The sequence below is a fragment of the Tyto alba genome, unplaced genomic scaffold, assembly GCF_018691265.1.
Source record: "Tyto alba isolate M040663 unplaced genomic scaffold, T.alba_DEE_v4.0 Super-Scaffold_8, whole genome shotgun sequence".
NCBI lineage: Eukaryota > Metazoa > Chordata > Aves > Strigiformes > Tytonidae > Tyto > Tyto alba.
The window spans coordinates 3,120,536-3,148,442 of record NW_024881329.1 but is presented as its reverse complement, the minus strand read 5'-3'; the positions used below and the strand labels follow the sequence as shown (position 1 = coordinate 3,148,442).

The 27,907-nt window shown below is 59.0% G+C and overlaps 1 protein-coding gene across 8 annotated transcripts in view; it reads left to right on the top strand.

Moving 5' to 3' along the window:
* The window catches only part of DUSP8 (dual specificity phosphatase 8), a 42,175-nt gene extending 18,376 nt beyond the window's left edge, over nt 1-23,799 (top strand). For 7 of the 8 annotated variants that reach the window (XM_042785133.1, XM_042785134.1, XM_042785137.1 and 4 more), the window contains exons 3-7: nt 3,107-3,245; nt 19,444-19,610; nt 21,816-21,975; nt 22,184-22,307; nt 22,689-23,799. In XM_042785133.1, coding sequence (XP_042641067.1) covers nt 3,107-3,245; nt 19,444-19,610; nt 21,816-21,975; nt 22,184-22,307; nt 22,689-23,748 — 1,650 coding nt within the window. In that variant the 3' untranslated portion in view covers nt 23,749-23,799. Of the gene's footprint in view, nt 1-3,106; nt 3,246-12,307; nt 12,497-19,443; nt 19,611-21,815; nt 21,976-22,183; nt 22,308-22,688 lie in introns of those variants that run through there. The other variant, XM_042785132.1, reaches the window with a different exon arrangement.
* Nucleotides 23,800-27,907: the final 4,108 nt, after the last annotated feature.

Sequence of the window (27,907 nt, the reverse complement as noted above, 5' to 3'; positions counted from 1 at the left end):
CCCTGTTATTTCAGTGGGGTGATTCACTGTGTTTTGAAACAATATGTGATGGAGATGTCAGTAGTAATTGGGATAATAAGAGTAGCTCGCTCTTATCTTAGCCCAGATCACCTGTAGAGCATCATCATCCCTGCTTGGCAGCCGGGGAGAGGCGGAGAGGGGGACCCGTGCTGCGTTGAAGCACCCAGGACCAAATGCCCATAAGGGAGTTACCTCCAGCCAGAGCTGGGGAGGGTGATGGGGAGCACTGGGCTTGGCGTGAAGGCAGTGGCTGGTCTCGCCTGGGGTTTGGTGGAGCTGTTCCCAGGTGGTCCCTGCTCCAGGCTGGCCATCCCGCCCAGCCCAGATGTTGGCAGGGAAGTGGTTTGTCCCTGGGGAGGTGCCCCGGGGCACTTGCAGCGCTGGCGTGGGCCAGCAGCTTTTCAAAGGCTTGCACGGGTTTGCAAGCCCCGCTCAACATCTGGGTGGGGCCAAAGGACTCGCTGTGCCTTGGCCCCGCTGGCCCTCGCTGGCTGGATTTGGGGAGCCTTTCTGGAGGGTGATGCCTGAGGATTTGGTTACTTCAGCAGTTTTGGGGTGATGGGCAACCCCCATGGGAGAGCTCCCACCACGGAGGTGCTGCTCCCCGGAGGGACTCCTGCTGTCAGCCGTGCCCCTGCCCTACCCCAGCACTTGGCGGAGGCAGGAATCTGGCCCTGAGCATCTTTTCAGCGTTACCCCCCCCCTCCCTCTGCCCTGTATGTTTAAGGCCAGAGGTGGGGCTGTGCCTTCCCCTGCGTATCAGGAGTGTGTGAGGTTAATGGAAGACCCACGGACCGGATTAAACACTTCCCTCTCATTTCCCTTTGTGGCGAGGAGCCGGGATGCTGGTGCGGGCTCCTTGTGTGCTCCACGAGGGCTACTCAGGACCATCCTGAAGGCATCCTCGCCCCAGCAAGCTGGGTTTTTATTTTCTGCAGCCGGGCCATGCGAGGCCACTGCTTGTTTGGCATTTACATTGAATGAAACCTTATAACTTTAATAAGATGTAAACCGTGTCGTACATCTCTGCCGTCGCTCAGCAACCCTGCCGTAATTGCCCAAACAAAGCCTCTCCGTGTGGAGGGAACACTAAATCCTATTGTGGGATAATTCTGCTCGGCCAGAGCTGGTATCTCCCCTGCAGCCACCCCAGCCTGGACCACATAGCTGGAACGAGCCCCTGCCCCATCCTGCTTTCGGGGGAGATGCTTTCGCTGGCGTAGGGCTTCAGGCTGGGGACTGGGTTTTGGGGATGTGCTAAATGGTGTGCTTGAAGGGACAGTGGCCCCGCTAAGGATTGGAAGGCTCCCGGCTCCAAGCTGGCTCGGCAGCTACCGTGTTTTCCTCTGGATGTGCTTGGGATGGCCTCCCGCGAAAGTCCTGCTTCAGGGGTGGCTGAGGAAGAGATGCTGGGGTAAATCCTCAGCTGGCTTACCCCCAGGTGGCTTTGGTCATTTTTCGGTGCCTTATTTTAAAATTCCCATGTGCTTTTCTCTCCTCTCTCATCCTGCCGCTGCCTTTTCATCCCTCCCGTTATCCCACTGACCTGTGGGGCCAGTTTTGCTCTCCAGTGCCTGGTGCCGGGGTGGGGACAGGCGGCTCCTTTGAGCCCCCCACCTTCCTAGTGCAGAGCTGTGAGTGGTGCCCCGGCGGGGATTTCTGTCGGTGCGGGGCCGTCCTTCCACTGCGGCGAGGAGATGTGATGAGCTCAGCTAAATCAGTGCACCCTGCAGTTTTATTTGGATGGCGCTCACGTTGCCGAGCAGGGAAGCACCTGCAGCAGGGTGTGAAAGCAGCATTAATATCGACAGAAACCCTGAGCAAATCTACACCGGTGGTAACGTAGGGCACGGCAGTGAGACAGCAAAAGGAGGCGGGTGTCCGTGAGTGGTTCCTAGTTCCAGTGGTCTCCTAAAGAGATTTTGGAGAGGGCCGGGCAGGGGGTGGGTGATGGGAAGCTCCAACACAAGCCGGAGGAGAGAGCGGCTTGGTGGCGCAGACCTTCCTCCCCTGCCTGCTGCCGCCTCCTCCTCCTCCCACGGCGTGATGGATGTGCCTTACCCCGCCGGCTGGGAGGGCAGGCGCTCGCAAGGCAGGCGTCTGCCATCCGCCCGGCTATTCAGCAGATGCGCTGAGCCGTGCCTTTTATCTTCTTTTAATGCACGGACCTTCGGGTAGGTGTAGAAACGGCCGGCTGCTCCTGGAGCCCTCGCGCTGCAATCCAGCCATCACCAGGCGTGGGGGACTCCTGCCTGCTTGAGGGGTACCCCACCGTCTCACGCACCCCAGAGACCCTGCAGCGGTGGGCGGCAGCGCTGGGTGCTGCTTGGGACATGTAAAGTCACAAGAGAGCAGCCCGGGAGCTCCTTCCCTCTCCCCAGCACATCTCTGCAGGGCGCAAGCCCCTCCACACGTTACAAAAGGAAGAGCGTCCCCCTGAACACCCTCCGAGCTGAAGAAGATATTTTCCCTCTCCTTCAGCCCTCAGGGGTGATCTGCAGGTTTGGGTTGAGCTTCCAGAGGTGTTACTGTGCTGGGCACAGTGTCTCCAGGCTGAGCCCCGAAGAGCTGTTGCTCCAGTCCCGCTCGCTCCAGCCGCAGCGTAAGGGATGTGGCTGGGAGCACCCCTGCCTGCAGAACCACCCCCCCACCCACCCCCCCCGAATCCCCGTGACACCAGCCAGGCTCCAGAGTTGGATCTGAGGGCAAAGGTTGGGTGGGGAGGAGGTGGTGGAATAAGTCGCGGCGACTTCTGGGATGCAGTTAAGCAATGGCAAGCTGAGGGTGGGCGATGGGGAGGAGTGACCCTGTTTTGGGTAGGGTGCTCAAAAGCACTGGGAGTCGGTGGGGCCGCTCTCATGGGCGTCTGTACTGACACACTCGCTTGTAGCCGTGGAGCAGAGCCCCGGCCTGGCTGGACCCTTCATTTGGTGAGCGAAGGCAGCTCGTGGGGACGGCCTGGAGCTGGGGTCTCCTGCTTGTGTGACCACTAAATTCCACTTTGCTTCCCGTGGCGGTGTGAGCAGCAGCGTCCTCAGCGCTCAGCCTGTTTCTCTGACACCCGTTTTTCGCCGTTTCCCTGCAGGTGGAGGCGGAGGAGCACCAGGACGTGGTGGTCTACGACCAGAGCACGCGGGACGTGACCGGCTTGGCTGCCGACAGCTTCCTCTCCATCCTCCTGGGCAAGCTGGACAGCTGTTTCCACAGCGTCTCCATCCTCACAGGTAGGAGCCCTGGGTTACCGCTTCACCTGGCGCTCGTGCCCGTAGTCTGGCGTTACGGAGCTGTGGCCACGCGTGTCCATCCGCACCCACTTCCCTGGCCACTGGTGGCTGTGGTGGCGGGGGGCAGGCCCGGACACGGACCGAGGAGGCTTGACCCACGCGGGCGTCGCTGGGGCCCCCGTGTGCGTTCGCTCCTTGTACCGTCCAGCTCCCCGCCACTGAACCCACCAGCCAGGGTGAATGAGAGAGGAGGGTACGGAGGGGGTCGTAGTGGCAGGGATCCAGCCACCCAAAAGCTGCCCTTCGTTCCCCCATCCTGGTGAACGTGCCAAGGGCCGGATCCAGTTTGGGCGCTCTGCTCCCTCTCGCTGCTGTTAAAGGGAAGGCAGGAGAGGAAAGCCGTGGATGTGCTGGGGCGGGGAAGGAAGGCAGGGGCAGAGGGTCATCGCTGGGTGAGTCAGGGTCTGCTGGAGATGATGCTCTCCGGGTGTGAGCGCCCAGGCAGGAGGAGGCACACGCTGCCCTAATTACAGCCCTTCCACAGAGCAAAACGGGAGGCAGGCGGCCGATGAATGAAACGCCCCGGCCCAGCAGAGAGGAGGAGAAAAAGGCAACGAGCTGCTGAAGAGAGAGTTAAAGCTGCCTTTAATGGCCCATGGCTGGGACAGCCGGGCGCCTGCCTGCCTGGCTGCCCACCTCTGAGCTTTCTGGGGTGGGGAGGTGCTGCCCCACGCAGCCCCTCAGTCCTGCTGAGCTCAGCCAGGCTCCTAGGTAGTGCCAAAAGCACGGAGATGGGGGTCATCTCTGCTCCCCAAGCCCATCCTCGCCCTCGTACTGCTTTGGTGCTGAGGTGGAGGGTACCGATCTCTGTGTGCCGGGGCATCCCAGGGATGGAGGGAGCAGCCGTACCCGCAAACCCAGCAGCGTGCCGGGCCCTGGGAAGGGTTAGTTGTGATGGGGAAGGTGGCAAAAGCAAGTGGCATTCAGGGAGCCTTGCCTGAGCAAGGCACGGGTGAGTGCTGCCGAATTAGAGCAGCTGCGTTGTGATGGGGAGAACAAAGCAGAGGAATGGCGGGAGCAAACCTCCCTGTTTGGAGAGTTTCAAAAGCGAGCAGGGACTACGCGAAATCCCGTTAAAGCTAATTTAACGTGGCCTGGGTTGCAGGAGCTCTGCTGAGGCCAGCGTGGGAGGATGTGGCCGTGAGCTCGCTGCGCAGCCCCTGGCCCACCCCAGCTGCCGTGCCCGCCGCTCCAAGGTCGTCCCAGCATAAACAAGGGCACGGCCTGGCACATGATGCAGGAGAAGGTGGATTCGGTCTTATCTGGGAAGGAACCTGCTTAGTCACTGGGACAGGTCAGGAAACAGCCTTCGTGGTTGTAACCCCGGCACGCCCCCCCCCCCCCGCCGCCGCCGCTTTCCTAGGGCTGGGCGAGGGGCAGCGCTGTGCTCTGGGCTGCAAACCTGGAGCAGGGATGGGGCTGGGTGAGGTGGCCCTGAAAACCCCGGAGCCTTCTTCTCCCTGGGAGAGTGAGGGAAGGTTTGGGGGACCCCCGTAGCACCGGTGCACGTGCAGGGCATGTCCCATGCTGGGTGGTGGCGTGCCACCCCCGCCTCCCCCCCCCGCCCCCAGCCATCAGCATCGCCACCCCTGAGCCTCCGCCAGCAAACCTGCACCCTGCTTGGGCACAGCACCCTCCGTCTCCAGGGTGGCCGTTTCCATTCCCCTGGGCCCAGACCCCCCCCGGGCAAGAGCGCGGCTGTGCTGGGCGCCAAGCAAAGCTTAAACCTCCCTAAGGAAAAGCGCCGCAGGGCCGCGGGCTGATGTGGCACACGCGGGCCACCAGCGGGTGGGAAAAACGGGAACCAAAATGTAGAACACTGGGTCATGGCAGCAGCGTTTCACGTGGAAATTGTGACCGCCGAGAACGTCCCGGGGAGGCTGGGCACTCTTGCCAACAGGCACGGCCTCCTCCTGCCCACGGCGTGGGCGCCGGCAGGGTTGTTTTAGGGGCCGCTCCGCAGCGCTTGGGAGGTCTGGGGTGTGATGTGCGGCCGGGCCTGATTCTGACCCCTCGCCTTGGTGGGGTTTAACACCTCGTTCTGTCCGCTCTGGGCTCAGGCATCTTGTCCTGCCCCAACCGATGCCATGTCCCAGCAGATGTGGCTTGTGACCCCAGCGGGGAGTCGGGCTGGCAAGGGCTGCTGAAATCTTAGGCTCCTGTCCTGAAATCTCAGCCTGTCCCTAAACAGATGCCAGCGCCTCAGGCAACCCCACCCTGGGGGTCCCCAATCCAGTGTGGCAGCCCTAGGCAGCCCCTCCGTGCTCCCTGGCTCTCCTCAGCCCCGGCGGATGCGACGCGCATCCCGCCTCGATGTCCTCATCTTGTGCAAATGCTGCGCTTGGCCACTCTTCCTCGCCTCCAGCCCATCGTCCTTCAGACATTTGAAGCGGCTGATGGAGTCTGATGGGCGAGGACAAGGGAGCTGGGCTTGGCAAGAGCGGCGGCAGGGACCCCTCAAGGGTTAACAGCCCGGGAGCAGCAATTCCAGAGGGGCTGGGAAGGAGGAATACTGAGTCAATTATTCCCAGTCTTGGAAATCATCGGCTTCTCTTCTTTTTTTCCTTTCATTTTTTTTTTTTTTTTTTTTAATTGTGTAAGTATAAATAGTGCTGCTTGCTGCCCTCCATCCGTGGGAGCAGAAAGCCTGTTGATTTATATGGTTTTCCTGACATCACATGAAGTGGTGGAAAACTGAATGGAGCCAACATTTTTCCTGCATTACGTAATGCCCCCTCCCTCCCTCCCGGCCCAGCTTTGCTATTCCTGCAGGAGCCTGACTGTTCTTTAACCTTTGTTTACTTCAGCACAAACGCTCGCTTTTTTGCTTTTTTTATTTGCTATTTTTTCCCTTTTTTTTTTTTTTGCTTTGTTTCGTTTTGTTTTGTTTTGTTTTTTTTCACTTGGTATTTTTTTCCCCCCTTCTTCTTCCCCTTTGCAAACCCCCGCTTGGTTTTTATTAACAGCCGTTATCTGTTTATGAAGCAGCAGCAGCGGTCTGGCTCCATCGCTCCCTGATGGCTCCCGCATGCCAGCTCTTGTATTGGAGCCCGGCCAGAGCCGTAGCGCGGTGCTGAGCTGCCGGGTGCTGAGCTTCACCACCTCCACTCCGTTTGCCCAGCTGCAGCGGAGCGTGGGGAGATCTTCATTCAGTGGCTAAAAGCGACAGCCGAGGGCTTGGGATGCTCGCCCAGGTGATGCTCAGGCACCCATCCTGCCCCTACCCCCGGTCCTGGGGCCGAGGGGCCGGGCTCCCCCCCCCCCCGTGCCCGAGGCCGTATGCCAGCCGGGGTGGCCGTGTGGCCCGCGGCCGTGGTCCCTGCAGCCCGGGCTGCTGGGGCTGGGACCCCCCTTGCCCGGCGGAGGCTCTTTTGCATTGCGGTTTCACGCGCCGGGGGGGAGCTTTATCCTTGCGATATCGCGTCCCGACCTGAAACAGGCCCCTCACTTGCTTTCTGAACTCGAGTCATAAGCTTTTCATCTGGCTCGGGAGCGCGTGTGAGATCATCTTCAGCCCCCCCACCCCCCTTTTGTACCAATTCTTCAAGGAATGTTTAAATTTTCCAGTCCTGTTCTTTCTAAATTTGGAGCGTCTGTTTACTCCCAGGATTCGGAAAGAATGTAACAATATCATCAGCGAGAAATCCCTCCCAGCCCTCCGCTCGCCATCCTCCTCCTCGGCGAGCGGGCTGGCCGTGACCCAGAGCCTCTCCAGCCCAGCGGTGCCGCGGCCGGGGACCTTTGTAATTGCGCGGCGGCGGTGATCCGGAGGGGGGGGCTGAGATTTGGGGGATTTCAGGGGAATCTTCCGAAGGCAGGTGACTTCAGAGCGGACAAAATGAAGTAGTGAAAAAGGAAAGGGGATTTCCATTGCAGGAGCTGACTCGGGCTGCCCAGGCATGAGTGGGTTCAGCACTGGCTGGAATTATTTTAGAAACAAGGACTCAGGGACAGACGATTTTGATTTAAAAATGAAGAAAAGGCACTTTTTTTTTTTTTTTTTTTCTCTGCATAGGGACAGTACTGAAAGGAGGTTAAACATCAGGGCAGATGAATTTGACTTTGCTCATCCTTGGCTGAAAATACCGTGATACCTTTGCATGTTGTGTCGGTGAGAAGCTACATGTCAGCATCACATCTCCCTTGCTGCCTGCTCCTCTTCAAAATGTCGGGCTGGGGCTGTTTTAGAGGAAAAGAGAAGATGAATGAAAAAAGCCGAGCTAGGCAGATGCAAAAGCAGCGTGTAGGTAGGGCAGAGCAGAGGGGGCTTGCTTTTAGTACGAGTCCCAAGGGCTGGAGACGGCACATGCATCCAAAAGGCAGCAAAACCACAAATGGATCTTCAAAATTTGTCATGGCTGACGCCGAAGCTAAAAGCGTAGCAGGATCTTGAACCAGGATTGAGGCCTCTTTACAAACCCAATGTAAGAAAAGACTAGTCTAAAACCTAAGAGAGAAAATACCCCGAGCACCCACACGTTGGTTGTCAGTCAGAAGCTGTCTGATGGGAGCGGGGAAGCAGGACCCCACTGCAGCTGGTTATTTGAAGATCAGCTTCCTCATCGCCTGCTCTGGACAGCGTCACAATTTCGTCGGGCGACCTTGGTATGTGCGCGTGTCTCCTGGGGACGCAGCACATGCAGAGGACTTTGTCCTCTGCCTCCAGCAGAGCCTCTGCTCGGTACACGGGCCTGAAGATGCACGTGTAGGTCAAGCGTTAGGGCTGCTCCAGGTACCCTCAGGCCGCAAGGTCTTAAGAGCGCTTGTGGATTTATTGGCCTGAAGCCATCAGATATACCCACAAGGTTTTCTTCAAAAGCCTAGTTACTGCGTCTGAGCCTCCCACAAGCACCTCTGCCCACCCGTGGACCTCTCCATCCCACAGCGTACTGCGATGAGCCGAAAGGCAGATCCTGGGCGGGCAGGAGCGCGGGTATGAAGAGGGAGGGCGCAGGGGTGGGATGAGATGGGAAAGGGCGCTCACGGGGGACTCTCAATTTCTTGCTTCTCCCAAACTCGGGAGTTTTGAAGAACCAGCTTTGCAAATAATGTGAATGGGGATCCTGGTTGTTCTTCATCTACAACCTGCCCACGTGGTGCTCGGGAATAGAGGAAGGGTAGGAAGTGCTACGGAGGGGGTTACGCCCAGCTTTTCACAGGCCACAGGAGGTGGGGCGCAGGGGGATTACCCGCAGTGATGCTTTTCTTTTGACTGTCCAGAGGGCTGGAGGTAGGGCACTATTGCCAGCCTAGTGGGAGAGGTGCTTCTTTAAAAAATCAAATGGTAACACCAAGGTTTGCGTTTTTTACAGTTCTGGAGGTTTAGATAACTCTCTGAGCCTCCCACCCTCTAGCACAAAACTTCCCCAGAGCAGTGGCACTAGAGGAGTTACTTTCTTTCCTGCAGCAAATCCATCTGGCACCACTTTGGCCAGGGCAGGACCTTGTTTTCTCACCCTCTAGCCCCCATCCAGTGGGTGCTGGCATCCAGCCCCGGCCACCCAGCCCGGCAGTGGCCCGAGGGAGTGCTCCCAGTCTCGCAGCCTGAGGTGCAGCATCGGGGTAGGGTGCCCCCTTTCCCACCCTCTGCCACGACCGGGAGATGCCTGGGAGGGTTTTGGCCCCGGCGGGACCAGCGGCTGCATCCCTGGGAGGGGTTAAGCCAGGTCACGTATGTGCAAGCTGATTGTATTCCAGACCTATGCTCTAAACCTCTCTGTTTAGCAACGCTGTCGTCAGACAACTTGTTTTCCCAATTCTATAATTACCCCAAAGAGCTTCCCCTCCCCCTCCGGCTGCGTTTTTAACCATCGGACCCAGAAAAGGCAAGCAAAAGGGCTGAAAGCAGAGTCACGGAGGAGAAGGGGCTTAGGGAAGAGCAGCCCTCTGGTTGCCAAGACTTACAAAACCGCCGTGTAATTTAATTTTTCATTTCTGAAAAGCCAACGGGAGGAAGGCAACTTCCCCAGTAAAGGATCCTGATGGGCAGGACCCGCTGCCCAGTCATGGTTTCCTTCCTTTTGAGAAACTTGCCTCCCCTCATCTGCCTCCCCCTTGCCCTGGGCCTGAGCCGCACACTTGTGGAAGGTCAGCGCTGGCAAATATTATAAGGTCCTTGCGCTGGGTGGAGAGAGAAACCTCTGGCCGCTGCCCAGCTGGGCTCGTGCCAGGCTATAGGTGCTGTCACACTGGGTCTGGAGGTGCTGAGCAGGGGCTCGTTCTGCTCCCTGCTCTTGCAGGCAGGTTGCATGAGTGTCTCTGACCCGTTGCAGCAGATGTTCTTCTGGTGAGTGCGGTGGTGGTGGGTGAAGCGGGGGCTGAGCATTGCTCCCCAGGTGATGCACCTCTGTCTCCTAAATAGGGGCTGGAGGCAGGGGGGGAGGGGCCTGGCAAGGAGAAGCACCTGGGGAAAGGGGTTGAGGGGCAGCAGCTGATATGTGGGATGTGTTTCTGGATACATTATGGATGTTGCCTTTCATCTCTCTACTTGTCAGCTTCCCCCCTGCCCCAGCACCAGCTCCCAATCCCTACCCTGGTCCTGGCAAAGGGGTGAAGAAGGTGGGGAGGGAGAGAGGAAGAGGATGCTGCCTGAGAAACGGTGGCTGCAGGTGGCATCTCCATGTGGCTTCCCCAAGGAAGGGGGTTGCTGAGTACCTGTGCTCACTTGCCTTTTGCTGAGGGGCAGAGGGATGTGGGACACCGGTGAGCCTCCTACGCCGAGGGCTGCTTGGTGGTGTCGTGCCCAGCTCCCCAGCTGGGGCTCCCAGCAGCCCTGCACTGAAAACTCGGGCTGAACACATCCTGCCAATGCCACAATAACTCGTGTCGAGGGCTCTTGCAAGCCTGAGGGAGTCAGGCAACCGGAGGGCAGCGGGGGAAGGCAAACGCGTGCATGTGCACCGCTGGGTCGAGGGCAGGTTGATGGTTGCACCCCCTAATTCACCACGTGCTTCCTGCAGCATCCCCCTCGGCTGGCACAGAGCGGCCGGCCAGCCGCTGCCCCAGCACCACCCAGTGATGGTTTCCACCCCAGCATCACCCAGTGATGGTTTCCACCCCAGCATCACCCAGTGATGGTTTCCACCCCAGCACCACCCAGTGATGGTTTCCACCCCAGCACCACCCAGTGATGGTTTCCACCCCAGCGGAGCCCCAGCCGCAGCGGGTCGCAGCCGAATCGCCTTGCCAGCGCGGGTAGAGCACCGCTGGCGGGAGGTGGAGGCATCTCCATTGCCAGGAGCCGTTGGCACTGGCCACCAGCATCACGTCCTCCCTCGTAGGGACGGAGGTGGCAAATGTGGGGACCACGACCCCCCCTCCCCAGGGAGCTGCTGTGGGAGCCGCTTCCCGAGCGCGGCTCTTGGGCATAAAGCTGCTCCCTCTCTCTTCCAGCCTAGTTGGAGCACGCTTTGAATTTTATCCAACCTCTGACCCACATCTGATAATAATCAAACCATATTTGTTACAACAACAAGGCTCGTTAGGAGGCTGGCTCTGCTCGGGGTAGGGGGGAGGGGAGAGCACTTAGTTAATGCCAATGACCTCATCTCATGTGATGTCATTCAAAGGAAAAACACTGAAGTCACTCACATATGGCTCAGCCTGGGGTTTTTCAGCCTGTAAAGCTTCAGATTTTCAAAGGCACAATGCATGCCCACCCCCCCCACCCCTCCCCTTCCCTTGCTCCTCCGCTTACTATAATCCTGAATGATTTTCTGGAGGCCTGGGCTCAGACCAATAAACTCGTAAGGAGCTGTGTGGAGACGTATTAAAGAGTCCTGCGGGTAGGAAAGCGGGGGACATATAATTCTCTCCCCCAAGACAAATGCAAAGGAGAAAACACATCTGCCCCCACCTGCTTCTGAAGCCAGCGCTGATGGCCAGACCCTGGCGGGACTGGGAAAGCCCGTTCCTACGTGTCCCCTCTCGCTGGGCTTTTGCACGTGAGTGGGCTTTAGCGGAGGGTCTCTCCTCCAGCCCCCAGTCCTGCTCCGCGGGGGCCAGGCAGATAAATTCCCTCTGATGCGGCGGCGCGCAGGTGTGAGCAGCCCAGCGCCAGCCCCTTTCCCCGCCAGCTGTTGGGGCCCGTTCTCCTCCAGCTGTTTGAAACCGCGCCAGGATGAGCATCCCTCCTGGGTGATGCTCTCGGCGGAGACATCAAGAAAAAAGATGAGCTGGTGGTTAGGGACCCGCTGTCGGGGGGGCCCCCTGAAGCGGAGGATCCCGGAGAAGTTATTTAATCTTTCGTGCCTCAGTTTCCCCCCGCCTCGGGAGATCGTGGCACTGCCCCTCCCGGCCTGGGGGTTCAGGGTTCCACCCTGGGGGGGGATACACGTGTGTCCTGCCGAGGGCAGCTGTGGGGAGGGGGGCGGGATGGGGCGCAGCCGTGGGGTGCCGGTCACCAGTGCAGGGGGGGACAGCGGGGAGCGGGGCCGCGTCCCTTTCGGCACTGGGGGTTCGACCTCACGCTGCCGTGGCTGGTGCTAAAATGAGGTGTGGGCATTGCCTTCCTCCCGCCAAGCCCCGCATTAACTCCACGGGGCCCGATCCCGCGTGGTGCAGGCATCCATCTCCTGCCGCGGCTGCTGGCTGAAGGGGAATATTGGGGTGTTGGGGGAATATTGGGGGGGGCGGGGGGGGGGGGAGGGTTTCGGGCAGCCGAGAAAATCGCGATTGCGCCTTTAAGTGGGGAGCGAGGCCCGTGCCGGGCCCGGCGCGTTCCCGCGTGGCTGTGTGCTGAGTAAGGAATGCGGCGGCGTGCCTGACCCGTTAGCAGGGAGCGCGGCGGCGGATGGCTCAGCAGGGCTCTGCCCCACGGGCTGGGCTCAGTCAGGCTGGAGAGGGAGGCGAGGAGGAGGAGGGTGACCGGGGAAAGGGGGCTACGGCGGCCCCCCCACCCCCCGCTCGATTGCTTTTTAATGCTTTTTATGTTTTCAGCCTGAAGGCTGGAGCCGAGGAAGGGGAGGGGGGGGGGGCTGGCGGTGCTCTGCCGCAGGGCGGCGGGGGGTGGGTGCTTTTTTTAGCGTTTTGTTGGCCCGGCAGCCGTGGGGTTTGCGAAGCCGGGGGGTCGTGGATGCCCGTGGATGTGATGATCGCTCCCTCCGAGGACCGGTTCTGGACAGACACGCGCGAAGGGCGGATGAAGCTGAAAACAAGGGTTCGGAGGCTGAAGGAGAGCAGGGACAGGAGAGGTTTGTCAGCCGGCCGGCTCCTTCCCTTCCGACGGGGCCGGAGGGGGAAGAGGGGGCTGCCCCACCGCGCCCGGGGGCCGGAGATGGACGGGGAGCGGGGCGATGGAGGCGAACGTGCCGGGGGGGGGGGGGGTGGTGGTCGCCAGCCGCCAGCCACGGGCAGTGCGTGGAAGCGTTTGCGGGGGTCGGAGCTGCGCGGAGCTCCCTCCGGCGGGGAGGGGCTGCGGGCAGCTCTCCCGGCTGGAGCGGGGACCGGTGAGGCTGCCTTGGCCCGGGGGAGGGGGGGGACACGGACCCCGGGGTCCCCTGAACCCCCCTCCATCCAGGCAAGCTCGGCGAGGGCGCGGATGGAGCGGAGGAGGAGGAGGGAGGGAGGAAGGAAGCCAAGGCGGGCTCTGCCGCCAGCATCTCTGCTTTTTCGAGGGGTCCCCGGCAAAAGGGGGGGGGGGGGGGGTGAGGAAGGATCGGCCGGGAGCTGCCCCCCCCGGAGCCATTTCGCTTCCCCGGCGCGGTTGGTGCCTGCCCATCTTCGGGGGGGGTTTCTTTCAGAAAGGGGGGTTGCAGTGTTTCCACCCCCCGGCGCCAGGGTGAAGGGCAAGCGGAGGAAGGGGATATTAAGCGGAGCAACTTAAAAATATGCCGAGCCTGGAATGACCTAGATTACCGAAGGGTTGAATCAAGAAACTTCCCCTCCATCACCACTTAAAATGGGAGCCTGCTAAAAGTGCTTGACAGGTTTTTGTGGCATGAAGCACATAACCCAGTGATGGTGTCATTAGTAATAAGTCACTCCTGGAAATGACACATTTTTCTTTACTTAGAACGAGTAAGGCTGGTCCGAAGCAGGCACAGTCACCGGAGGAAAAGCAAGCCCAGCAGCTCGGGAACGTGTCTGTGGTTGTGTGGGTGGAGGGCTCCCTTTCTGCCGCTTTTCCTTTTTTTCTTTGTGGACATTTTTCCACTCATTTGGGAGAATGGGAGGGGGGTCTGGGACCGGGCTTCAAGGCCAGGGTGGGCTGGCACGGGTCGGGAGGCAGCGGGGTGATTTAGCAGCAGATGGGCAGAGATTGCTCGGGGTGACTGTTGGGGAAACGGGGAATTCACGTGAATCCATAACAGGGCTGATTCATCGGCTTTCTCATCCCCACTGCTTAGAGGAAAAAAAAAAAAAAAGAGCCAGCAGTGGGGTGATGAAATTTGGTGCGAAGTGAAGGGAAGGTGTAACCTGGACTGGGGGAGAGCACAGAGACTGGGCAGGGGAGGGTGGGGGGGGACAGGGGACTGGGCAAGCACCAGACATCTCCCTCTAAGGCGCTGAGATGGGTGGAAGTGAAAGAGCATCAGCCAGGAGAGGAGAGGGCGAGTTGGCCAGGCTGTGGAGCACCGGGATTTCAGGCGCGCAAGCATCGGGCATCGCTGGGGAAAAGCAAAGGGGGCTGCAGTGCCAAGCGGGGAGCGGCGAGGATGGGAGGTGTGGGAGAAAACTCAGAAATGTCCCAGGCAGCGGGAAGTGCTGACAAAGCCCCGGAGCTTCCCGGAGCGTGGTGAGTAAGGGTGGCAATAAGCAGCGTTTCCTCACGCCGCCCGGCTTAGCTGCCGGCACCAACCCAGCCCGAGAGCCAGGGAGACGGCGCTTCACAAAGAGGGATTTTCCCTGCAGCTCTGGGGGTTGGTGTGTGGTGTGCCTGCCCCCCTCTGCTTTCCTTCCTTCAATTCAACCTGCCGCAGAGATGCTCGGGCTCGCTGCCCTGCCCTGGCATTTTGCAGGTCCCCCCCACCCCGGCTCTCATCATCTCCTCCCATGCCGCTGTTCAACCAGGTGGATTAACGCTGGGGGGACGGACGTGTCGGGATAGTGGGAGCAGCGTGTCCCCAGGGGGCTGGGCTGGTGGGGAGGCATCCAGGCACCATCCTGGCCACTGAGCCGGCACAGCAGTGGGGGAGCCGTGGCGGCTGCTCCAGCGGCAGCCGAAGGCGCGTGCTCGCTTGCATGCCCCGCTGCCCCTCGCCACGTGCCGCCCTGGCAGCGGCTCTCAGCCACCGCAGGCATCTTAATGAGAGCTGGGCAGAGCCAGGCCTCTCTCAGCCCCCTCGGCCACCAGGAACCTTGGCAGGGGCAGAGGGTCTCCAGCACGGGCGTAAAACCCACCGGTGGGGCTGCCGGCTGCTGCAAAAGCTCCAGCACCTGCACGGGGAACCGGTCTCTGATCAGCTCCGGCTGCTGCTCTTTAACACTCCCAGGAGCAATGAAGGTGGGCTATAAACCACCTCTTTAACACCGCCCGTAGGTCTCCTGCCAGCTCCTGGTGCGAGAGCTGGGGGTGAGGAGGTGGGGGTGCGGCGGCTGCAGACGCAGGGAGGGTTTGCAGGTCCAGCTGTGCCTGTTCCCCTCCGCCTTGCTGCCGCAGACTGATGGCACGGCGGGGTGACGTGTCACCTCTTCTTCCCTCTTTCCTGCCGGGGGGCTTTGGGTTGGATGTGGACCACCATGCACATGGGAGGCTGGTGAACAGGACATGTCCCTGCTGCTCGGTGTGTCGTGGCGGGGGGAGGCATTTAGGAGATTCATGGGGCCGGGGGTGTTCAGGAGGCAAGTGGCTCTCCCAAAGAGTGATTTCATCCCCAATAGCATCTCCCCTCACATCCCACGCAGCTCATCAGATTTTAAATCCCCAAACCTGGGGCTTATCACCAGGAGGAAAACAATGCCACACCACATCCCTGTCCCTAGCCAGGACTTTGTCACCTTCTGTGTCACCCTCCCTGCACCACCACTGCTGCCCTGCCTTGGCAGAGAGGGGAACAGGGCAACTTGCAGGCGATGGGCAATGCCTGAGCTGTCGTCAGTGTCCCAACCGTGATCTGGATGTCCCCAGAGACCACCTGAAGGTGACAGCCAAGGCAGCGGAGGGGTCCCCAGGTGTGGCAGGGTCCCAGCTCAGCAGTCCAACACCTCTCTCCTTCAAGCTGATGATCTCCTTCCGTGCCCATCAGCTCAGCGCCAGCACTGGGGCTTTTTGTTTATTTTGGTTATAGCCACCTCAGGGTCTTACACAGCCCCTGGTGTAAAAGGAGACTGGGGAAGTCAGAGGGCTCCCCAACAGATGCAGCAGTGCTGCTGCCACAGGGGCTTATTCAGAGATGCTACTGGCATCTCCCCGCGGGCTGATGAACAGGCTCAGGAAGGATTCCTGGTCTGGCTGCCTTCCCTCTGCAGCATCTGTTCTCCCAACAAATCCAGTTTCACTGGGAGGTGTTGTCATAGATGTTCAGCTGGAAAACATGCAGAGGGGAGGGCCTGGCGAAGATGGGAGTAGGGGAGAAGTGGTGGGGTTTTTCCCCTTCTGTTTGCCACCAGGGCCATGAAGAGCAGGGCTGGGGGCTGGCCCAAGGGGTCTCCGCAGCAGGAGGTGGAAAGGTGGTCAGCACACCATGAGCAAAGCCCGGGATGGGGGGAGAAACAGGGTTTCAGTTGTTGCACTCTTCTGGCATTAAGTTGCTCCAGCACCCCGTGCCTCAGTTTCCCTCTTTGTGGGGGGTGACAGCACTCTCCTCCCAAAAGCTGTGTTTCTCTTCAGCCCCACCTTGAGCTGGACACTGCTAAGGGGTTTTATGTCTCCGGTGGCATTGCTGAATGAACCCCCTCAAAGTTGGGGGGTGATTTTCACCCCCCCAGCCCTCCCACAGACCTGCCTGATGCTGGTTCTCGGCTCCTCCATCTTCAGCAGAAGCAGTGAAGGTGTCCCCACTTCTGGGCTGATTCCCTGTGGTCAAACATACCCCTCTCCTCCTGGGCCTCACCTCTGCTGCAGGGGATTGCAGGAGGCAGGAAGACACTGGGTTTTCCAGGGAATGGTTTTGAGAGCCCTTGGGAGTGCTGGAGCCATGAGCAGCTCACGGGGCCGTGCTGCGCAGGGACCAGCTCCTCCCCAGCAAGCCCTTGCCAGGCTTGGGGGGAACATCAGGAAGAAACCAGAGATTCCCCAAGCACCCCGCACTCCATGTCAGATAAAAATCCTTCCTGATCTTAAATCCCCGTGTGCCAAGGGTGGTCCCGGCACCAGCACCGCAAATAGAAGAGGAAAGACTGGAAAGACCCAGTGCTGCCCTGGCTCCTCATCTCGTGGGGCTCTGCTGCTCTCTCCCAGCAAAAGCTGCGATCCATGGCCTGGGGTACAGAGGGGGGAAAGCCCAGGTATCGGTTGGAGCCCAGCCAGGGACATTCACTGCCTTTGGGATTGTTTTGAAGAGCTGCTTCGCTTTCTAAAAATGAAAGGCATGCTAGAGCAGCCGGCGGGGGTGGGATGAGCGTTGCTTCGAGGTTGGGATGGTGGCGGATACCCGGCCCCATCTCTAGGGTTTCCCCCAAGCCCAGGCTGCCCTCAACAGCTGCAAGCATGAGGAAATGAGGACAGGCGGGATGGGAGCACGCCCGGGCTGCCAGACACGAGGTTGAGGCTTTGCCTGGGACAAGAGGGCAAGCTATGGGCATCTTTTTGGGTGCCGGCATCCTCCGGGTGCTGGCAGCGTGCCGGGGTGGGCACCGCAGCCAAGGGGGCTGCCGCCGCTCTCTGCAAACGTCCCCGCCTGCTTCACAGACCCTCGGCCCCTGCCTGGACTTCCCCGGGCAGGGCTGGCAGAGGATCTGCTGCCGGGCGGAGGCAGGCGAGGGGGAGAGAGCGGCATGCCCCGACCTGCTTTAGCTGTGAGATCACCCCACGCTCCCGGCTTTTAAAGAGCGATAATCCGAAGCCGTACACGGCCCCAGGCAGCTCTTGATGGTGAGCACGAGAGGCTGGGGACCGGAGCAGGCACCGATCCCTGGGGCTGCACTTGTGTGCACCCTGCTCCCCAAAAACACGCTGGGTTCTGTCAGAAGGATTCCCATGTTGTTTTTACATGAGTCCAGGGGTCAGATCTGCGCCCCGCTCCACCGTGCGTGCTGCGGGTTTCCCTGGGGCAGTTGAAGGAAACCTTCCCCGCAGGGTTTCTGCTCGAGCATCCCCCAGGCATCGGCGGCATGTGCTCAAACGTGGGGCAGAGCAGGGAGGTCACGCGTGTCCAGGCAGGGCTCTGGCCAGTGATTTACTCTCCTTGGCAATGGGGACGCAGCGCAGGGATGAGCAGTAACCGGAGCTGCACTGCACCTGCGCTGGGCCTCCTGCTTTCCCTCTGATTTAATGTCCCAATTGAGAGGTGATGTCACTTTGGAGGGAGCCAGAGAAAAGGAAGTGCTGGGGAAGATAAGGTGCTTTAACTCTACCCTTCCCAGCTTGGCCAGGTTTTGAAGCTGGGAGCTGTTAGCTGCTTTGTTAGGGGGGCAAAGAGGTTGGTTGGAGGGCACCTTCCTCTTGGGGCAGTGGGAGCTGACACCAGGCGTTGCTCAGATGGAGGGTGATGGAGGACCTTGGATGTTCCCAGGTGGTATGAGCATGATTTTGTGCGCTGCTCTCGCTTCTCCATCACCTTTACCTCCCAAACACGCGGGGTGGGTTGTCTGCAGCACCAGTCATACCCCACCAGAGCCTGGGTGCCACACCAGCAGCTAGGAAGGTGCTCCAGGAGTATCAGCAGAAAGGCTGGCAAGGGGCTGGAGAAGGTAAATTGAGAACGTGCCAAGGCTGCCCTGCTTCTGAAGGAGAGAGAGACTGAATGGAACGGTCATTACCAAAGGCTCATTAAAAGTTCTTGTTTAGCTGTGGAGGTGGGCCAGGGTTTCCAACGGTGCTGAGTCCAGAGACTTGGACTTTCAGAAGGATCTCATAGAGGCATCCCAGTCCCTCTGGCAGTCAAAGGCGAGCAAGCCCTCAAGTCTTCTCTGCCCTTTGGGTGATGTCAAGCTACATCTGCTCATTTGTGTGACTGGGAAGACCTCAGGGGAGACTGGTTGGGCTGATACAACCCGAGGTCCTCTCTGTTGCACCAAGCTGCCACCCCGATGTCCTCAGCTGGGGAGGAGTGAGCTTGGGCCACCACTAGCCAGACCCAGCTCTACCTCAGAGAGCGGGATCAGTGAGCAAGAGCAAATCAGGATCACCCGTGGCCTTACGCAACCGTGCAGGACGCGCAGCAGCACTGGGGGTTTTCCAGCTCCCCGAGCTGCCCACCGTGCAGGCAGGGCAACGCTTGCTGCCCTGCTCAGATCAGTGTTCTTGCCCCTTGAGCTGGGGACTGGCTTCCAGGCAGACTCCTTCACACTTAGACCATGCTTTTGACCGTGCCAGACACCGTGGCGATAGCTCTGGCTGTCAGATGCCACCTACCGTGACCCCAGCTGGGGTTTTTCTCTCAATATCGGGCTTCGAGATGCTGAAGCTGGGTATGACTGCCCAACAGCTTGGCGTGGTAAATTGGGCGCTGCTTGCTGTCACATTCAGTAAGGTCAGAGCGTGACAAACGGCAGTGGCCTGCAGGTACCGATGTGGCAGAAATCATGGGCTCAGCAGGGCTGGGCAGAGGGGGCATCTCTCAGAAACCGAAATGTGTAAGTGTAGCTGTCGCGGCAAGGTTTGGGCTGACCTCCTCAACCCGTGGAGCTTTGCGCCTCGGCGGGCTTGCTTGTTGTCATCCTGCCCTGGCGGGTTTTGCTATCAAAAAGTGACCTTGGTTGTCCTCAAGAGTAGTGGGCAGCCAAGAAAAGGACTTTCTCTCCCTGTTGCTTGTCTGAGTGAAGCGGCGAAACGCGGGACAGCGTGCGGGATGCCTCACGTGTGCGTTAATATCCAGCTGTGGCAGGAAAAATCGGAGCTGGGTCTCCATTCCTTTCTCCATGTGTGTGGTGCAGCCATCACGTCTGCACTGGTTAGCGATGGCTGGTGGCTTTTTGCTCCTCAAGGCTCTGTTCTTAGTGTTATCACCGCTTTGTCCCCAGCCCGGGCCTCAGGCTGCCAGGTACTGATGGTCTCGGCCTTGCTGCTACAAGCTCAATGTCCTCATTTTCTCTGCAGGAGGCTTTGCCACCTTCTCGTCCTGCTTCCCAGGGCTCTGCGAGGGGAAGCCAGCTGCCATCCTGCCAATGAGCATCTCTCAGCCATGCTTGCCCGTGGCCAATGTTGGCCCCACGCGCATCCTGCCGCATCTCTACCTGGGCTCCCAGAAAGACGTCCTAAACAAGGTACGGCCCTGTCCCATCTGGGACCCCAGCCACGCAGAGGGGTGAGGGCGTTAAGGACTCTTCTCCTGCCCGGTGGGAGGACCATGCGTGGTTGGTCTGACCCTACGAGGAGGCTGAAGGCAGGGAGTGCGTAGGCAAATCCCGGCAGAACTAAGGAGGGTGGTCGCAGGATGAGTCATCTCATATTGATGAGCTTTGGGGTGGTCAAACTCTTCCCAAGCGCCCGTAGCAAACTCAGGGGGCGGGAGGAGCACGGCTGGGAAAGCCCCTGGGCTTGGAGGGGGAGTTACCACAGCTGGAGGGAGATGTGGGACAGGAGCCAGCTTTGCCCTCACCCGCCGCGCCAGCCAGATAACACCAATTCCAGCAGCCCTGTGATCCCTTTGGGAGCCAGAGAGAGTGGGAGTGAGCTGGGGTATTGCACAGGGAACAGGGCAGCTCTGGCCAGGGGCAGGGGCTTCTTCAGGAGGCCCGAAAAGGAGCAAAACTTTGCTGTGAGGAGAGAGGAGGAAAGAGGGACAGTGTCCTTTTAAAGGTGCTGGAAGGGCTGTGCTGTGATGTCATGCCAGGAAAGGAATTTTGTTTAAAGGAAAAATAACAGCGAGAAGAAAGAAAGAGGAATTGCAGTTAAAATGCCGCCGGGCGCCTGCCCACCGCAGGCAGGAGGGAGCCAGCCGGGCGTCCTCGTCCGGAGCAGGGAAGGGGGGAGAGGGACCACGACGCTGGAGGGGGGTTGGAGACAGAAAGGAGAGAGAGAGAAATTATATACAGGGAGTAGAAGGAAATGAAAGAGAAAAATGCCAAGAATGTGAGTCCGGGAGCTGGGCTGGCTCCACCAAGCCGAGGCCGGGCTCTGCAGAGCCTCCTGGGGCAGGCAGGACCCGGCCGCTGGGGAGCCAGGGCTGAAATCCCAGTGCAGTCTCCCGAGGAGCCAATGTCAGGCGGGGAAATTGATGGTTTCCTTCCCTCCCCGCCTCCTCGGAGGGTTTTGTTCATCCTTTGGAGCTGTGTTTTCTGCCATCCCCGCGAGGTGGCCAGAAGATGCTCTAGTCGTAGACAGCAGAGTGAGGTCAAGTGTGGAGGCCATGCATGGGTGATGCTTCTCTTCTCCAGCGTGTTGCAAAGGAGAGATCCCACATGGCCGCTCCACGCACTCTGACGTGTGGAAGGATTCTTTTATCTCCGTGTTTTCTCCTCTCATTTAATTCTGCATCTTCCCTGGAATAGTGCAGACCAGTCACTGGGACCCATCAGCTGGCACAGACGTCCCCCCACTTTTTATAAGCAACCTGCCCCCAGTTGTACCAGTGATACCTAATCTGATGGGGCAGGGAAGGAGGCAGGGTTCAGATTAGCCATAAATCTGGTGTTAGGATCGCATATAGGTGAAGCTGGCCGTAGCCCTGGGAGGGAAGGCATGGAAGTTGGTGCGGATGCAGCAGTACGCACCCAGCAAGCCAGTTCCCTGAGAGATGGCCCACGGGTCAAACTTCAGCCCCGCATTGCAGTTTTTCATCAGACCCTGTTTACCTAAGGTCTCCCTTGTGCCATTGCATTTTATTGAGTCAGAGATACGGGCAGTGATGGTGGTCGTTGAGTGGCCAAAGCAGAAAAGTCACAGAAAACCAGTGCAGGTTCACTGCAGTGTCAGAAAGAGCCAAGAGATGGTTCCCTTCACCACCTGCCTATGTCCCAACACACGACCAACTAACAGATCTGTGAGAACTCCCTGTGCTTTTCTGAGGTGTGTGGGAGCAAAGACATGGGTTGACATTGGTTGACATAGGGTGCTGCCAATGACTCGCCCCGCTGTGTTGGTGAGATGCCTCCTCTCTCCCTCAGCTGATACTTTCAAAGCTTCCAGCTAGATTTTTTGCCGGTTTTCTTTCTTGTATTTTCCTATTCCTCTCATACTGGTGTTCTTGAGTTTTCTCCCCTGGGACCCCCACTCCCAGGTGTCTGGTGTTGCTTTTACTCAGACCAAAGTAAGGATCTGCTGAGGTTCAAATCTGTGTCATCTAACTTGACACAACCTTCTTAGCTGGTCTCTGCTGTACTACCATCAAGTAGGCCAAGGCAGCAGTGGGAGACCAACAGGAGAAAATACTAGGATGGGAAAAGGCAGGGAGTGCATGGCAGGGCAGATCTCCAGCGCTCGGTGCTGGCCGAACTCAGCTGATCATTCGATTGCTTCTTTCCCACCAGGACTTGATGACGCAGAACGGGATAAGCTATGTCCTCAACGCCAGCAACTCCTGTCCCAAGCCAGACTTCATCTGTGATAGTCACTTCATGCGCATTCCTGTCAATGACAACTACTGTGAGAAGCTCCTTCCCTGGCTGGACAAGTCCATTGAATTCATTGGTGAGCTTTCATTACAACGGTTGCAGACCCTCCAGTTCTCAGCTTTCAGAACCTGAACTCTTCTTCTGTCCTCCATGGTCTTACTCCCAGCCACCCTTGTCCTTTCAGGCAAAGGGGTGGTGGGTTGGGGAGGGAGGCTAGGGTCATTTTGCTCACCATCTCTGACAGCATCAACGCTATTCTCTCTGTTTCTTCTACCATGCTCCAGACAAGGCCAAGGTGTCGAGCTGCCAGGTGATTGTGCACTGCTTGGCTGGGATCTCACGGTCGGCCACCATCGCCATCGCCTACATCATGAAGACTATGGGTATGTCGTCAGATGATGCTTACAGGTGAGTTTTCCCCGGAGGGCAGGGAGGGGTTATGCCAGTCTGCTTCACTCCAGGGAAGGAAAGCAGGCTGAGCCCAGCAGGAGAGGGTGAGAGCTCCCCGAAGCTCCGTCTTGCCTTGGCTGAGTCCCAGTGAAACCAAAGCGCCCTTCATAAAGCGCATGCAACGGGGAATGGTTGGGAGCAGTAAAACGGAGCGGGGAGGCAGTCCCAGCTCTACCTCTGGGGCATCCTGAGGTCCCACAGTTCCCCAAGACCCATTTCTTTGGAGGGCCTGGTCAGAAGGTCCTGGACGATGCCTCTTCTCCCCAAAGAGGCTGAGAGAGGAGGGGTGACCCGCTGGAGGACCGAGCACCAACCGGGGCTGTCTGTGCCTCTTGGCAGGTTCGTTAAGGACCGTCGCCCGTCCATCTCGCCCAACTTCAACTTCCTAGGCCAGCTCCTGGAGTATGAGAGGAGCCTGAAGCTCCTCAAGGCCCTGAAGTCCAAGGGCGACCGGGGCGAGGGGGACGCCCAGCAGGACCCGGCAGAGGCGGCTGAGGGCAGCCGGCATCCCCCACCACCTACCTCAGAGAAGGCCGAGGAGGTGCCGAGAGGCGCCGGCTCGGCGTCCCCCCACGGAGACCCCGAGCGGCAAGGCGGGACCCCGAAGGTCCTGTCGCCCACCACCCTGCAGCAGGGGCTCAACGGCTTGCACCTCTCCTCCGAGCGCATCCAGGACACCAACCGCCTGAAACGCTCCTTCTCCCTGGACATCAAGTCCGCCTACTCCCCCGGCCTGCGGCAGGACCCTCCCGGTCCCCCCGGCCCCGGGGACACCCCCAAACTCTGCAAGCTGGACAGCCCCTCGGGCCCCGGCAGCCTCGGCCCCTTCTCCCCGGGGGCGGAGAGCCCCGACCGGCCGAGCGCGCCCGACCTGCTGCTGGAGGCCAAGGTGAGGCAGCGGCGGAAGCACCGGCACCCGGCCGGCTCGCCGGCCCACGGGCTCAGCCTCAACGCCGGGGGCCCCTGCGCCGCGCACAAGAGCCCCGGTGCCGAGGACGGGTTGCCGCCGCGGCTGGGGCAGCCGGCCGCCGCTCCCGGTGCCGCCTGGGGTGGTGTGCACCTGGAGTCCCCCGGCACTCCCTCCAACGAGGCGGGCTGGTACTTCGGCGTGGACGCCGGCGGCGCCGGCGGGAGCGGCGGGAGCCTGTTCGCCAGCGCCGGCCCCTACCCGCCGCCCTTCGGCTGCGAGATCAGACTGAGGGACAAGGCGCGGGCCGAGCCGCGGGACGGGCGGCACAGCTGGCACGAGGAGGCCGGCGCCGAGAAGCAGTTCAAGCGGAGGAGCTGCCAGATGGAGTTCGAGGAGACCATGTCCGAGGGCAGGGCCCGGGAAGAGCTGGGCAAAATCAGCAAACAGTCCAGCTTTTCGGGCAGCATGGAGATCATCGAGGTGTCCTGACACCCACCCGGGGTGCCTGGAGAGCGGGGACGGGGTCGGGGCGGGGGGATATTTAAGCTGGGGGGAGAGGGGAGGGCAGGCGGGCGGCGGGGTTGGGGGGGGGGGGGGGGGAGTATTTATACCCGCGCGTGCATTTTCGGGAGCGCACACGCTGAAACCGAAGCGAAGGTGGACGAGACCTTCCAGAGTCGGGAAACATAACGGTGGATGCTTAGTGTCCCCTCAGCACCCTGCCCCGCTCCTTCCCCCCCCCCCCCGCCATCCCCCGGGGGTCCCAGCCCTCGGAGACCCACGCTCGAGATTTGGGCGTAAAATTCGAGCGGGAAGGGGCAAGGGTTGCGATTTTGGCTGTGGGGATGGGGCGCAGCGCCTGTGGGGGGGACCACGGCTGCCCCTTCCCCTCACCCTGGTGCACTAAGCATGCTCCCCCGTGTTTCTCTGGCTAAGTACCCTAAAAATGCTGCACTGGAGCAGCCCTATACATATATAAATATATATTATATATAATATAAAGAAAAAAAAAACGCAAAAACACACACACAAAGGAAAAGGTAAATGGTTTTACTGCGATTTTTATTGAGACGTAAATAATATTTCAATTTTTTTGTTTTGTTTTTAATTTATTGAAGCTGTTCATTCTGGCAATGATTTGCAGACAATGTGGGGCGGTACTTTCAGCTCTATTTTTACTGTGTATGGTATTTAAATCTGAAATACGAGTTTCTAAGCAATATCTGAGGCCTGTGGCTCCTTCTATAGCTCATGTCGACGACAAAGATTTTCCCCTTCTTTCCTCCGGGTACAGCGACCAGGGGACAGGAAACTCTTCTGGGCACTTTTTCTAGAAACGAACAAGCGAATGAGCAAACCGTCAAATACAAACTGAGCCAGAAAACTCTCTTCTGGAAGCTGCTGCCGCTTCTTCACCCCTTGGTCTCTGCTTCTCCTCATCGCCATCCCCAGTCATCACCCCCATCACGGCCATCGTCCTGTCCCAGCCATTGTCCCCATCCTGACCGTCACCTCATCCCAGCCGTGCCCCCCTTCCACCCCCCCTTCCCCGGGCTGCCCCTTCTCACTGGAGAGGGCGAGAGGAGGGGGGGGTCACCCGCAGCGGAGGGAAGGGTGCTGGGTGTCCCCTCCAGCTGCACGGGGAAGGGGAAGGCGTCAGAGGCTGCCGCAGCGGAGGCAGGGAGGGGAGGCTGGTGGTGGTCGGGATTTCCTGTTGTGGGGTGTCCTACCTGCCCGCCCCAGCCCCTCGGCTCCCCCTCGCCTCAGCCACCTTGCTGGGGAGGTATGGGCACCGTTTTTTCCCTTTGGGGGGCGGTGGTTTTTCAGGCTTCCCCCATCCTTCGCTTTCACATCCTAGAAACTCATGGGGAGCGTGTTTGCAGGTGCCAGGACTCCCCCCGGCCCTGTTCCCCTCCGGGCCAGCTCCCTTCCTTCCAGCAGCTGATAAGCTGGCCAGACGCAAAGTTCTGCAAGCACACGGAGGGGGGGGGCACGAGCAGCTTATTTTCAGAAGCATTTGGCTGCTTCCCCCCGATCCCGGTGGGGAGCCAAGCTCTTGTCCCCAAGCCCCAACGTCAGGCTTGCAGAGAAGCTGCTTTCTGGAGCTGTAGGCACTGAACTGCCTCCGCTGCAAAGCACATCTCTCCCTGTGGCTGTCTTTGCTTTCTCCCTCGTCTCGCGCTAGTTTGCAAAGCTAATACCTCAGGGGTCTCTGTTTGTGCATGTCTGTGTCCTCCGTCATCCTTGGAGTGTTGGTTTTTTTTTCTTTTCTGGGTCCACACGGTTTTTCTCCCTTTCCCTTGTTCCTCCTCTCGTCGTTTGTTTCTATCTTTAAATCAAACTACACACGAGAAAAACCAAATGATCTCAGGTTTAAAACTGAACACAAAGCAGAGGCGTGAGGAGCTGCAATCGTGCAAGGAGGAGCCGCTCGCTTCAGCTGGTTGCTTCCCCAACCGCCTCTGTGTCTGCAGTCGAGGCGAAGTCTCCCCGGAGGCTCCTCGCTCTCTTCAGGCCGGCTTTAGTTTCTCTGGTTTTCCATGGGGCCGTTTGGTGAGATGCTGGGGACACCCCATGTGCTCCTGCCTACTTCCCCGAGGTGTGGCGGGGAGGGACGGGGTGGCTGGAGAGCCAGGGACCACCTGCCTCTCCCCACATCGCGTTTGATGAGGGCGAGAGCTCTCGTAGTCACCCCCTTGAAAGCCCACCGCCACCCCTCATTGCCTCCAGCAACCACCTCAAACCAGCTCAGTGTTGCCAACCTGAACATTTCTCCCTTCTGGCCGTGACAGGATGAGGGCACTATTTTTCTAAGCTCCTTTTTTAGATTCTAATAAGCATTTGGGTCCACTCTGTGAGCCAGGAGCTGCACTTGCAGCAGGGTCTCCTAAGTGGACAGGGATGTCAAGTCCAAGGAGGGAGGGAAAAAGGTTTTGTCCTCCCTCCAGCAAGCCCCCTGAGCCCAGGGTTAGCATCGCCCGCCTCCTGCCCAAGCAGTACTGCTGGTCCCTTCCCCTTCTGCTGCCCTCGGCGGTGGCATCTCTTCCCAAACACGCCGGGGGTGATCCCCTGCTGAGCTCTGCTCCCTGTCGCTCAGCCCCTGTCCATCCCGCAGTCCTCCGGGCTCAGCTCAACCAAGCTCAGGTCAGGCAAGCTGCCGGCAGGAGCTGGTTCAGCGTAGCTTTGGGCAGTGGAGAGCAGGGCTAGCTGACTTCCCAAGGGCTTTAAGGAAAAGAGGCCAACAGGTCGGCACAGCCAGGTGGGGTGGTGGGACGAGGAGCTAACGAGCTCGCATGTAACTCACCTCGTTAGCTGACAGGGTGGTGCGTTACAAGCGCAAAAAAGCAGCTGGATTAAGTCAGGAAGGAGAGGGCAGGTGTTGTAAATGAGACTCTGAATGTCTGCAGGGGCAGATAGGTGGTTTGCTTTTGTCATCTCCATCACCTGGGTGCTTCTCAGCTGTGTTTGAGGTTTTGGGCATTGTGGACCCCTCTCTCCTCCGAAACCAGAGCAAAGAGAAGTAGATTTTAAGATTACTAGATCATAACTGTTCAGAGACATTCATGACCCATCTCTGCAGCCTTATTTTGATGTACTTTGCATTCATCCTTCCCCTTTACATTGGGCATGTGCACTAGAAGCCCTCTCGTGCAGTATTTTAAAGCTACATCCAGAATATATGCCTTGATGGAGCAGCCCTGCCTGAGATGTTCCTGCCAGTGCCGCTCAGGATCACTGAATGGCTTACAGTTAATTTAAATGACTTTTTTTAAAATCAGCCTCTGTCTAATAGACCGCTTTGTCGATGAATCAGAGAGATGTGGGTTATCACGAGGATGGATGTGCTGGCTGGTAGCCCTCCCCATCATCTGTCAGCCAAGTCTTCTTATGAGCTCTCACAACCTGTTGACCCAACCCAGAGCCTCACGGGAACCAAAAAATCATCTTTCTGTGCTGGTCTGATGAGGGTGCATTTAATCGTAGGAACCCAGAGTGGCAGAAGTGTGAGCAGATGAGAGGAAAGGTCTCTCCTTTCAAGGGAGGAACCAACCACGCTGTTGAGGGCCCGACAGTCGCAGCAGTGGTCATGGCTGAGCTTTCCACCGCACCAAGGACAGAGGAAAGGACAGCTTTCCTTCGGGCTAGAAGGGACATTGTGCCCTTCCCTCCAGCCTCCGCCTGTCCCCGGGGCCGAGCCCCTTCCTTCCCTTTGGGGGGGCTGAGCGGGGCCGGCGCGAGGGCAGCGATCAGGTCGGCAACACTGAGCCAGAGGCTTGGGCGGGAGCAGGCTCAGCCCCGGCCTCGGCAGCAGCGTCCCCAGCCCCTGCTGCCTCCCCGGCCCTTCTCGTTGTCTGCTTGTTTCTTTGGACGTCCATCCCCGTTACATCTGCCCCTTAGGAGACGATGCCCCCCAGATCCCCCTCCTGCTGTTCCCTTCCCCCTCCCATCCTTAATACTAATGATAATAAGCTATCAGTGTTGTCATTGCAATCTATGAATGATAGATTTGAGTATTTATGATTATGATTATTATTATTATTATGATGATTATTATGGTTATGATTCTGTACTTTTTTGCTTCTTACTCTTTGTATGTTGCTCTTTGTTTCTCTGTTGTGAATAAACGCAAGGCCCCATCACACCTTCT